This window comes from Lemur catta, chromosome 9 (assembly GCF_020740605.2).
Source record: "Lemur catta isolate mLemCat1 chromosome 9, mLemCat1.pri, whole genome shotgun sequence".
NCBI classification, from domain to species: domain Eukaryota; kingdom Metazoa; phylum Chordata; class Mammalia; order Primates; family Lemuridae; genus Lemur; species Lemur catta.
The window spans coordinates 58,021,190-58,034,759 of NC_059136.1; the positions used below are offsets into that span (position 1 = coordinate 58,021,190).

Sequence of the window (13,570 nt, forward strand, 5' to 3'; positions counted from 1 at the left end):
AATTACATAAAATTGTATATGAACTCCTGGGCTCACCTTTCAGGTGATCATATGCATAAATCTGACCCTAAACATCTCAATTTTTGAGACCTAAATTATGAGTAAAGACCACTGTCCAGGCCCCAGCTGGTCACTGGGCAGTGTACAAGTGAGACAGATCCAAATAGCACTGCAAAGATTTTGAAATTATACTGTCATTAAAACCATATTCCACAGAAGTCAGGTAGAAAATTAATACCCGAACCTAACCAAATTGTTCAACTGCTACAAAAAAAAAATTCTCCACAGAATTTAAACAGGACTGAAAATCTCATAACTTAATATTCAAAATTGTGAGTATATAGTCCAAAATTACTTGAAAAATGAGGAACAGAGAAAATCTCAACGTTTGGCAAGAGAAAAAAGACAAACTCTAGATAACACAGATGTTGTGAATTCTCCAACAAAGACTTTAAAGTGACTATTATAACCATGCTCCAAGAAATAAAGTCAAACACACTTGAGATGAATAGAAAGATTAAAAAACTTTGCAGAGAAATAGAAGTTTTTTTTAAAAAATCTAAATTTTAGAATGAAAAAATATAATAAGCAAAATTTAAAAATTCAATGAATGGGTACAATAGCAGCATTGAGAAGACAGAAAATGTTGGTGAATTTACATATAAATCAATATAAATTATTCAATCTGAACAATAGAGAGAAAAAAATTGAAAGAAAAAAAAGAATAGAGGCTCAAGGACTTGTAGGATAACACTAAATGGCCTAACAATTGTGTCATGACAGCCCTAGTAGGAGAGGAGAAATAGTGTTGCTCAGAAAAAAGTACTTGAAGAAATAACGGCAGACAATTTCCAAAATCTGGTAGACATAAATTTATAGATTCAAGAAGCTCACATCCAGGAGAGCTCTCTGATCCTCTTCTAGTTCTAAGGGCTGCCTGATTTATGAATCAATCTTTCATAGAGAGGAGAGGAGAGGAGAGGGGAGGGGAGGGGAGGGGAAGGGAGGGGAAGGGAGGGGAAGGAGGAAGGGAGGAGGGGAAGGGAGGGGAGGGGAGGGGAGAAAGAAAAGAAACAAAGGAAGGAAGGAAGGAAGGAAAGAAAGAAAGAGTATAGTCCAGTATTTCTCGTGAACACAGATGTACAAATCTTCTACAAACTATTGGCAAATAAAATCTAGCAATATATGAGAAGAATAATACATGATGATCAATGAAGTGTATTCCAAGAATTCAAGGCTGGCTCAACATTCAAAAATCAATCAAGGTAATCTAATATATTAACAGATTACAGAGGAAAAACCATATGATGAAATCAATTGATGCAGAAAAAGCATTTGAAAAAATTCAACATCAATTCTAAGACTTAATTATAAAGCTGTACTATATTAATCAAGACACTGTGGTACACAAGAATAGACACACAGACCAGTGGAACAGAATGGAGTCCAGAATTAGATTCTACTGGCCATGCAGATGTGGCCATGGGATTTTTTTTTTTACAAAGGTGCAAAGGCAATTCAAAAGAGTAAGGAGAGTTTTCAACAAGTCATTTTGGAACAATTGGATATCCATATGCAAAAAATTAAACTCAATCTAATCCTCACCCTTCATATAAAAATTAACTCAGAATTGACATATATATAAATGTAAAATATAAAACTATAAAACTTTGAAAAGAAAACATATAATAAAAGCTTCATGACTGAGTTAGGCAAAATGTTCTTAGATATAATGTAAAAAGCACAGACCATAAAAACAAACTGGATAAAATGGACTCCAACAAAATTAAAAACCTTTTTTCTGTGAAAGACACTGTTAAAAGAATGAAAAAACAAGCTATAGACAGGAAAAAAATATTTGCAAATCTTATAACAAAGGACTTGCATTGAAAATATAAAAAGAAATCTCAAAACTGAACAGTAAGAAAACAACAATCCAATTAAAAAATTGATGGAATAATTTGAACAGACACTTCACTAAAAATGATATAGAGACAGCAAATGAGAGTATGAAATGACGTTCACCATGATTAGCCATTAGGAAAACGCAAATTAAAACCATAATGAGAAACCACCATACACCTAATAGAATGAGTAAAAAAGAAAAAAAAAATGGACAATACCAAATGCTAGCAAGGATGTGAAGCAACTAGAACTCTCATATGTTGCTAATGGCAATGCAAAAAGGTACAGTCACTCTGGAAAACGGTTCGGTCATAAGTTAAACATACACTTGCCATATGACCCAGCAGTCCTGCTCTTAGGTACTTAATATTTACCCAAGGAAAATAAAAACGTATGTTCACACAAACCTGCACATGATGTTTAGAGCAGCTATATTCATGATTACCAAATACTGGAAACAAGCTGAATGTCCTTGAACAGGTGAACAGATAAACTTCAGTACATCCATATAATGGAATTATACTTTATTGCTACTCAGCAATACAAAGGAATAAACCAATGATACATACAACCACATGAATGAATCTCAGTGACATGCTAAGTAAAGGAAGCTAGTCTCAAAAGGTTACATACTCTCTGATTCCATTTATATGACATTCTGGAAAAGGGAAAACAAAAGTTGATCTGTTCTCTGTTCAACAAAGAGTTGGGGTGAAGGAAGGATTTGACTAACAGCCAAGCAAGAAGGAGGTAAAAAAATCATCCAGAATGGTCATGAAATTGCTCTGCATCCTGACTGTGGTGATTGTTACACGAAATTGTACATGTGTTAGAACTGTATACTTAGAAAAGTCCATTTTTGCTACATGTAAATTTTTAAAACAATAATTTAAAAATAGTAGCAATTAATATAGTTTATGCTTCATCTTGCCCCAGATAAGATTTAAAATGATTTCCTTTAACTGTAAGACATTTGGCTAATTGTGTTAAGCTAAATATAAACCTGAAGAAGAACGTCTTTCTGCCAGAACTTAAAATCAGGCTGAAAGGTGAGCTTCAATCCTTGAAAAACTGGTTACTTTAATTTCTCCCTTTTTTATCCTTTTGATGCTCTCTGTTCCTTCCCAACTCTCTGCTGTGCTCTTCCTCTGTCTCTTCCTCTACCTCCCTCCCTCCTTTTTGGTTCCTTTGTCTTTATTCTATCTTAACTGATCATATTTTAATCTGAAGTGTACACTTTATATTTTTCTCATTAATTTTTTAAAACTTATACTTGTTGTTCTTCATTTTTTTTTAAAGTTGCATGAACTGAATATTTTATATTTCTCTCTCAAAATTATTCTGTCAAATTACTTACATGTTGATATTTTTACTTGTGAATGATTTTCAAAATTGATTATTTTCCCCCTGTTGCTCAGTGGTTCTCAAGAAGGAGGGAAAAGTTTTTATGTCCTGGTCAAATGAGGAGGCAAATCTTGCCCCTCAAAAGTGACATAACTTCAATGTTTTATATTATGAAGATGAAGCTTTATCTAGTCTAGATTCTCTTTTTAAAATTATTTCAAAAATGAAATTGTACTTATTTCTTTTCTGTGTTTAAAAATTTTTTTGACAGGCACACACAGCAATTTTCCAGTAATGCATTCATTTTAGTCATATAAATAGAGCTACCCACACCCATTTGCAAACCAATGCATTTGCTGCCATCAAGTAGACATATACAAAACAATCACCTCAGAGAGATTTCTAAGGTCGACTTGCAAATGGTTTGTGTCACACAGACACAGCCATTTACATTTAAAAGTGATAATCAGGAATTAAATTGAGCACTAGAAAAAGGTGACAGGTTAAGAAAGAAAATGGGTTTGAGAGATTGTATTCAGCTGTATTAAAAAGATGAGCTAAACTTGCTTGTGGATTCACAGGCAAAGCTAGATAAAGTTTGGTGACTAAGAATTTCTGTACAAATAAAAAATCGAGCCAGCTTATCATATAAAAAGGCAGTTCTTTACATAACCAAAATAGAAAAAATGTTTTACTGTCATCTCCACTGCCATCTTCATGTTTTCCTCCATCGTCCTTTCCACCTTCATCTTCGGAGTTTTCTACTTCCTGAATAACCATCCTTTTCCCTTTGGTTTCAGTCTTAGATGCAGGTTCAGAATTTTTCAGATCTCTTTCAACCTCTGACAAGGTTTTCTGCAACATAATCACCATATTAAATGTTTTTCTTTTTCTTTTTTTTTTTTTGAGACAGAGTCTCTCTGTGTTGCCCGGGCTAGAGTGAGCGCCGTGGCATCAGCCTAGCTCACAGCAACCTCAGACTCCTGGGCTTAAGCGATCCTACTGCCTCAGCCTCCCGAGTAGCTGGGACTACAGGCATGCGCCGCTATGCCCAGCTAATTTTTTCTATATATATATTTTAGTTGGCCAGATAATTTCTTTCTATTTTTAGTAGAGACGGAGTCTCGCTCTTGCTGAGGCTGGTCTTGAGCTCCTGACCTCGAGCAATCCATCCGCCTCGGCCTCCCAGAGTGCTAGGATTACAGGCGTGAGCCACCGCGCCTGGCCTAAATGTTTTTCTTTAATAAAAAAACCATTCTTCCAGGTAAAAATATAAAGATATTAAAAATGAATAACGATAACTAAGATAAGGCTTTTTTGGTGGTGTACTTTCTTTTTCAAAGCAACTTCATTGCTTTGTCTGATTGCAATCATATATGTCCACTGTAAAAAGAAAAAAAAAAAAAACTGAGAGTAACAAGTATAAAAAAGTAAAAAAAAAAAAAAATCAGCTGAACTCTTGCCACTCGGATAACACTACTGACATTTTGGATCATCTTCCTAGGTATGTTTGTATGCACATATACACACAGAAATATATAGTTTTATATAAATTAAATCATGCTATATTTGCTGTTTTCTAAAATGTTGAAAGTTCTGAAATATTTTATGCCAACTAAAATGCAAAGTATATATATAAAACCATTTTCCTTTCCCCTCTCATTTTTAACAGCTTTATTGAGGTATAATTAATATAAACTGCACACACTTAAGGTACACAAGTTGATAGGTTTTGACAAAATAATAAACATACCCATCACTTCCAAATGTTTCTTCCTGTCTCTTTGTAATACCTCCCTCTCACCTCTCCCTACAACCACTGTTCTTTTTGTCATCATGACAGATTAGTTTGTATTTTCTACAGTTTTACATAAATAGAATCATATTGTATATACTCTTTTTTGTCTGACTTCTTTAACTAAGAATAATTATTTTGAAACTCATCCATGATGATGTGTGTGTCAATAGTTCATTCCTCTTTATTGCTCATAGTATATTCACCTGCTAAGGGACATTTTAGACTGTTTTCAGGCTTTGGCAATTACAAATAAAACTACTGTGAACATTTGTGCATAAGTCTTTGGATAAACATATACTTGCATTTTTCTTGGGTAAATACCTAGGAGTGAAATGGCTGGATTATATGGTAGGTATATGTTTTTATGTTAAACTTTTTAAGAAACCACCAAACTGTTTTCCAAAGTGGGGGTATCATTTTATATTCCCAAGAATTTCAGTTCTTCTATGTTCTTGACAACTCTTGGTATGGTCAGTCTTTTTAATTTTAGGTATTCTAACATGTGTATAGTGGTATCTCCTTGAGGTTTTAAGTTTACATTTCTCTAATGACTAATGATATTGAGCATCTTTTTTTTTTTCAAAATATTAAGGGAATACAAATGTTGCTGGTTACATGGATCGCTTTTGTCACGGCTATAGGTATGCCCATCACCCAAATAGTGTTTACTATACCTATTAGGTAGGTTTCTGCCCTTCCCCTCCCCCCCTCCCCACTGCTTGATTTCCACTGAGTTTTACTTACCTCTGTGCACATGTGTGCTCATCAGTTAGTTCCAATTTAATAATGAGTACATGTGGGGTTTGTTTTTCCAATCTTGAGATACTTCACTTGGGAGAATGGTCTCCAGTTCCATCCAAATTGTGTCAAAAGGCATTAATTCATCCTTTTATGGCTGAGTAGTACTCCATGATATACATACACCACATTTTATTAATCCACTCATGGATTGATGGGCACTTGGGTTGATTCCACATCTTTGCAATTGTGAATTGTGCTGCAATAAACATTCAAGTGCAGGTGTCTTTTTGATAGAAAGACTTCTTTTCTTTTGGGTAGATATCCAGTAGTGGAATTGCTGGATCGAATGGTAGGTCTACTTTTAGTTCTTTGAGGAATCTTCATAATGTTTTCCATAGGGGTTGTACTAATTTTCAGTCCCACCAACAGTGTATAAGTGTTCCATTCTCTCTGCATCTGTGCCAGCATCTATTGTTTTTTGGACTTTTTAATAAAAAGCCATTTTAAGAGGGTTAAGGTGATATCTCATTGTGGCTTTAATTTGCATTTTCCGATTATTAGTGACGTTGAGCATATTTTCATATGTTTGTTGGCCATTTGTCTATCTTCTTTTGAAAAGCTTCTGTTCACGTTTTTTGCCCACCTTTTAACGTGGTTTTTTTTTTTTTTTTTTTTTTTCTTCCTCACTGATTTGCTTGAGTTCTTTGTAGATTCTGGTTATTAGCCTTTTATCGGATATATAACTTGTGAATATTTTCTCCTGTTCTGTAGGTTGTCTGTTTGCTCTGTTGATTGTGTCCTTAGCTGTGCAGAAGAAACTTTCTAGTTTAATCAAATCCAGTTTATTTATTTTTGTTGTTACTGTGATTATCACTGGGGTCTTAGTCATAAATTCTTTGCCTCGGCCAATATCTAGAAGAGTTTTTCCTACATTTTCCTCTAGAATTCTTATGGTTTCATGCCTTACATTTAAGTCTCTTATCCATCTTAAATTAATTTTTGTGAGTCGTGAGAGATAGGGATCCAGTTTCATTCTTCTGCATGTGGCTATCCAATTTTCTCAGCACCATTTATTGAATAGGGTTTCTTTTCCCTAGTGTACAATGTTATCTGTTTTGTAAAAGATCAGTTGGCTATAGGTAGGTGATTTTATATATCTGGGTTCTCTATTTTTTGTTCCATTGGTCTATGTCTTTATTTTTGTACCAAAACCATGCTGTTTTGGTTACCACAGCCTTGTAGTATAGTTTGAAGTCTGGTAATGTGATGCCTCCAAATTTGTTCGTTCTTTTTGCTTAAAATTGCTTTGGATAATTTTATACTCAGGCTGCACATCTTTTCATGTGTTTATTTTCCATCCACATATCTCTTTTGGTAAAGTGTCAGATCAAATATTTTGCTTATTTTTAGTTTGGTTGTTTATTTTCTTATTATTATTGAGTTTTAAAAGTTCTTTATATATTCTCGATACAAGTCCTTTGTTGGATTCATGATTTTGCAAATATTTTCTCCCAGCCTGTGGTTGGCATTTTTTTTTTTTTTGAGACAGAGTCTTGCTCTGTTGCCCCAAAATGTCATCATCATCATCATCGCTCACCGCAACCTCAAACTCCTACGTTCAAGCGATCCTCCTGCCTCAGCCTCCTAAGTAGCTGGGACTACAGGCATCCTTGCCTTGGCCTCCCATAGTTCTAGGATTACATGCGTGAGCCACTGCACCCAGCCTGTAGCTTGTCTTTTTATTCTTCTAATACTGTTTTTCAAAGAGCAGACATTTTTAATTCTGATGAAGTCTAATTTGTCAACTCTTTCAGGAATTATAATTTTCATGTCATATGTAATAAATATTCATCTAATCCAAGCTCATAAAAATTTTCTCTTTTTTTTTTTTGTTGCATCCTTTCCTGGTTTTGGTATCAAAATTATGTTGGCTTGGTAAAATGTGTTGGGGAGAATTCCATCTTTCTCGATATTGGAGAATAGTTTATGTAGGATGGGCACCAGTTCTTCTTCGTAGGTATGGTAAAATTCAAGTGTGAACCCATCTGGTCCAGGGCTTTTCTTTTTGGGAAGGTTTTTTATTGCTGTTTCGATTTCAGATCTAGATATTGGTCTATTTAGGAATTCTATTTCTTCCTGGTTGAGCATGGGAAGGCTGTGTGTTTCTAAAAATTTTCTCTTATGTTTTCTTCTAAAACTTTTATAACTTAGGTTTTACATTAAAGTATATGATTTATTCTGAGTTAACCTTTGCATATGGTTAAGAAAAAATGCATTTGGCCTAAAACTTAATGTGTACACACGAAATTGTGTCAAGTAGTAAAATTAAAGGTGGTTTTCCTTGCTTCAATTTTTTTTATTTTACAATATTGTCACATTAACTTTTTAATAAACATAACCATTATAAAAAGGAAATACTATGGGGAAAAGATGCATTCCTGAGTCAGGCCCTAAACCTAATCCACGGAAATGCTGACTTGACAAAAGCAGCTGATACACAAGGGCCATTAGCTGCCACTCAGAGAGAGTGTAATAGATTACCTGATAGGTGTATGTGGGAACTCAATGACAACTTATTATTGGAAGACAATTCTCCATGGGTTTCTCCTATTTCTGCCTATACTGAGAGCATAAATGGTGCTAAACCATCTTAATTCTGGACATCTTTATGATGTTTGTTCTGAGAACAGCCTTGGAAAATAGAAATAGCATTTACCTGCAGAGGAGACGGCAGGTTTGTTTGCTCTCCAGTATAATAAAGATATGCTTCCCTGTGGAGCAGAAGTTGGACAGGTCTGCTTACAGCCCATTATAAAAGATGAGGAGTTCCTAAATTTTGCATTCATTAACCATCACACAAACCCACGGAGTGTATGACATCCATCTGGGCCACTCTTTGTCACCCCTGTGGGACTTGGGAGCCACAGGAACTGACATGAATGTGAAGCCCATCTGCTTTGTGTGCCATGAGTAACAAAGGCCTTTGTGTCTGACCCGGGATATCTTGTATCCTTTGCTAGGCCACCTTGTTACTTTGCAAGTAGGGTGAAATCGCAGTTGTTGACACTTCTACTCTTTAGGCTTTAACACAGATCCCCGAAGTGCATATCAGAGTCACTGTGCTCAGCCAGGTAGCGCGTGCTATCAATGACGCCATGTTTACCATGCCAGCCACAAAGACAAACATTGCTCTGTGGCCATGGAACTCACCCCAATCCTACCTAGGAAACTTCTATACCACCCCACATAATAAATAAAGTGAGATTAGCTCAGAGAAAAACATTGCCTACAACACTACAGGAAAGAGAAAAATTAAATATTTGTCACTCAGAGGTAGGTTATAGTTTTGGAAAAAAATTGTTAAGAGCCTGCTTTCTTTCACTTCAAATAGATGTTAAGATTTTGGGGTGTCTGTGATATACCTACCTTTTAAAGCTGTGACCTAACCCTCACCGTAATTTATTCAGCAAGATTGATACCCTTTTAACATAAATACAGAAATAGCCAACTAGAGAATTAGGTGAGAAATTACTTTCTATACTTACCTTGGCCAAATCATTATCAGGCTCAGCATCTAGTACTTTACTCAAATCTTCGATAGCTTCCTGTAGCTTGTTTTGATGTTTATATGTAGTGGCACGCCGCAGAAGAGCTGCAAATTTGCCAAAATAGAAGTTATATTTTTTATCCTATGACATTATGGTTATAACATATTTCACAAGTGGAAGAATCTAAGTAAAACAGAACACTTCAGCATGTAATTATGCAAAGCTTACCTACAGCCATTTTCATGTTTTTGCACACCTAGAAAATGATACTGAGGTAAACAGAAGAGGCTGCATCAGGCAGCTGTCCCCTCTAATGACTCTCTGGCCCTCTGGTGGCCCCAGGCTCTACCATCTCCTCCAAGGGCTAAGAGACTTCATATCTAACCTTTCACAGGTACCACACTATGCCGCAATCTCAGGAAGCTTTTCACTAAACCATAATGTTTTCCTTCTTATAATCATAGCTAGTATTATTTTACCACTTTTTGAAAACTTAGAAAATCCCTTATCAAAATTTAGTATATTAGTGACCAGCATCTAGCTCAGAATATGGCTCATTAGTGCAATCTGTATAGCAATCTCTAAAGTCATTAGAAGGAGCTACTTAACACAGGAAATAGAGAATCCTGATGAGTAAGTCAGCTAGACTCAGAAATTGAGTACTTTGGTAATTTGCATCAGATATTTTAGGTAGCTTTCAACATTTAATTTGATAATTATTTAATACTGACCATAAATGCCTCTTGTCCCATCATTATCCATTGTATAGTAAGAGAACTTTGTGTAAAAAGCCATTATTTTGAAAAGAATAAAGTTTGGTAATTCTGAAAAGTGAGAAATTTATACTGACATATTTTAATATGCTATTTTAAAACACAGTTATAAATTTAACCAATTTGATTTTAGTCTTAGAATGAGCCATGAAAATCTAAAGGATAAATTATTCTGTTACAAATTTAATAAAAACTGGAGCACTGTGCTTTGTGTACAGTTTTGGTATTGCTAGTGCTACTCAGATTTCTGAACAGAATTTCCATGAAGAAACATTCATGATATAACAATTACCTTTTTTTAAACTTTTTATTTTGAAATAATTTGAGATTTACAGAAAAGTTGCAAAGATAGTACAGAGAGTTCCTGGATACCTTTACTCAGCTTCCCCTAATACTAACATCTTACAGAACCACAGTACATTTGCTAAAACTCAGAAATTAACATGGGCACAATACTATTAACTAAACTACAGACTTTATTTGGATTTTACAAGTTTTTCCACTTATGTCCTTTTTTAGTTCCAGGATGGAATCCAAGATAACACACTGTATTTAGAACAATTATATTTTGAAATAAAAATAAAGTTATGAAGAGAAAGTTATTTACTCACTTAAGCAAACATAAGATTTCTTAATGTTTTATGGCTATTCCCTTTACTACATTTGGTTCTGCTAAATTTGTTTTTTAATAGTGAAGATTCGAGTACTTAAGAAATTACTCATGAAGAATTCAAACATATGCCATCCCAGTGGCAGAAGAATAGCACAGTAGTTCAATACGGGCCCTGGAATCTGCTGTCCAGCGCTGAGTCCTGGGTCTGTCATTTGTTAGCCATGCAATCTTGGGTGAATTGCTTACTATGTCTGTGCCTGGTTTCCTCCCTTGTAAAATGAGTGTGCTAATAATAGTGTCTGCATCTCAATGAGGCTGTTGTTAAAATTAATAGAGTTAATACATATAAAGTAGTTGGCATAAGGCCTGACAGAGCAGTGGTGGGGGCCCATAGGAAATGGCAAGGCCTTCACCAGGCACCTGCCTAAAGCTGGGAGCCCATCCGTGCTCTGTGATAGAGACCAGTTTGCACAAAATATAGGCCCAAGGGGACTTTATTGTTAAATGGAGTGACAATGACAGTGGCAGCTGATGTACCAGACTCCCCCTTAGCACACCCATGGTTTCTGCTCCAATGATGTAGGTACAAAGGTGTACAGTCCATGTGAAAAAAATTAAGTGTTCATGTTTATTTGAATCTATAAATGCTTAAGAAATATAATGTGTCCATTATAATGTATGTCACTCCCTCTTGGAATGATTCCTTCTTGATAGCAGCAGAGTTTGACTTGAATACTTTAGGCTTTACCCAAGACAAGGTGGTCAGTCGCAGAGGCAGAGAATCAAGACAGAGTCCAGGTTTTTAGCGGAAAGATGTAGTCAGTTTTGGACAAGTTTAATTTGAAATTAAATTATTATTAATTTAAAATTAAAAATAAATGATATATAGCCATCTAGGTGGAAATACCCACAAAGAAGCTGCTAGAGCTCCAGTGTGGGCTTACTATTTTATTATATTAATAAACAGCAGAAAATCTATATTAATTATACTTAAATTTTTCTGGACAAAAAGATAATTCAAATGCAAGCTAGAAGTATTTCCCTTTAAGAAAAAAATATATTTTATTCAGTCTTCTGAGATTATTAGCTACCTCAGTGTAAATAATAAAGGACTTAAATTCCAAGTTAAACTTAGAAGTAAATTTAGGAAGATGGTGATTCACATCTAGAAATTCGAGTTTATCTGAAATATTTTTAATGTAAACATAGTAAGTGTCTATAAATGGTCTTTAATGGGTCCTGGTGTAATTTTAAAAGCAATCTATGAATATTTTTTACCCTTTATGTTTCCAGGTTCTAACTCCAAGACCTTTTCACAATCCTGAAAAGCACTGTTCCAGTTCTGTAACTTGATTTCTGCTTGAGCTCGATTGTTATAGGCAGCTACAGTGGGAAGCGCTGATATGCTCCTATAAAAGAAACATTTATTGGTAACAAGCAGGCCTATGGTAAACAAAAGAATATACAGAAACTCGGGTTAAGTTGTAAATTAAAAAATTATAGGCTGTGTATGGGCTGAATTGTGTCCTCTAAAAATTTATATGTTGAAGTTCTAACTCCATAGTACCTTAAAATGTGACAGTATTTGGAGACAGAGTCTTTAGAGAAGACTAAGGTTAAAAGAGGTCATGAGAGTGGGCCCTACTCCAATAAAACTGGGGTCCTTAAAGAAGAGGATATCAGGGTTCGGGTGAAGTGGTTCAATGCCTGTAATCCCAGCACTTTGGGAGGCTGAGACAGAAGGACTCCTTGAAGCAAGGAGTTCAAGACCAGCCTGGGAAATGTGGTGAGACCCTGTCCCCCCAAAATTTAAAACTTAGCCAGGCATGGTGGTTTGTACCTGTGGTCCCGGCTACTTGGTAACCTGAGGCAGGAAGATCACTTGAGCCCAGGAGTTGGGGGTTACATTGAGCTAAGATTGCACCACTGCACTCCAGCCTGGGTGCCAGAGGGAGACCCCATTAAAAAAGAAAGAAAGAAAGAAACAGAAAAACAGAACCAAGATCATATTAGAACACAGACATGTATGGACAGACCATGTGAAGACATAGAGTGAAGACAGCCACTTACAAGCCAAGGAAACAGGTCTTAGAAGAAACCAACCCTGCCAACACCTTGATCTCACAGCCTCTAGTACTGTGAGAAAATACATTTCTCTTCTTCAAGCCACTCAGTCTGTGCTACTTTGTTATGGCAACCCTAGCAAACTAATACAGCCTATAACATCAAAAGTAATAAAATACAATTCTACAAACAAACCAAATCAACATTTAAATAAATGCTTAGGCCGGGTGCAGTGGCTCACGCCTATAATCCTAGCACTCTGGGAGGCTGAAGCAGGAGGATCGCTCCAGGTCAGGAGTTTGAGACCAGCCTGAGCAAGAGCGAGACTCTGTCTCTACTAAAAATAGAAAGAAATTAGCTGGACAACTAAAAATATATATAGAAGAAATTAGCCGGGCATGGTGGCACATGCCTAAAGTCCCAGCTACTCGGGACACTGAGGCAGGAGGATGGATCCCTTAAGCCCAGGGGTTTGAGGTTGCTGTGAGCTAGGCTGATGCCATGGCACTCTAGCCTGGGCATCAGATCGAGACTCTGTCTCCAAAATAAATAAATAAATAAATAAATAGATGCTTAAAAATTCAGTTAATAGGTTTAAAGCTGACTCAGTCTTTAGAGGTGACATGGGAATTTAAATACCATAGATCACCTAAAAAAACAGTTTAGTTAACATCAAATATCAAACATAATTTTTTGACTCTTTGGGAACAATATTCTAGTTTAAAAAATGAAAAAAAATGGAGCAATCAATCACAATATCTTTTATTCGGCTATTATTGTATTA

General features: G+C 35.6%; 1 protein-coding gene across 1 annotated transcript in view; it reads right to left on the reverse strand.

The window, feature by feature from the left end:
* Positions 1 to 13,570, reverse strand: part of SPAG1 (sperm associated antigen 1) — a 71,036-nt gene that overhangs the window by 36,748 nt on the left and 20,718 nt on the right. Inside the window, exons 8-10 of the mRNA XM_045560398.1 lie at positions 12,001 to 12,131; positions 9,334 to 9,440; positions 3,945 to 4,104 (exon numbers count right to left, since the gene is read on the reverse strand). Coding sequence (XP_045416354.1) covers positions 3,945 to 4,104; positions 9,334 to 9,440; positions 12,001 to 12,131 — 398 coding nt within the window. The remainder of the gene's footprint in view (positions 1 to 3,944; positions 4,105 to 9,333; positions 9,441 to 12,000; positions 12,132 to 13,570) is intronic.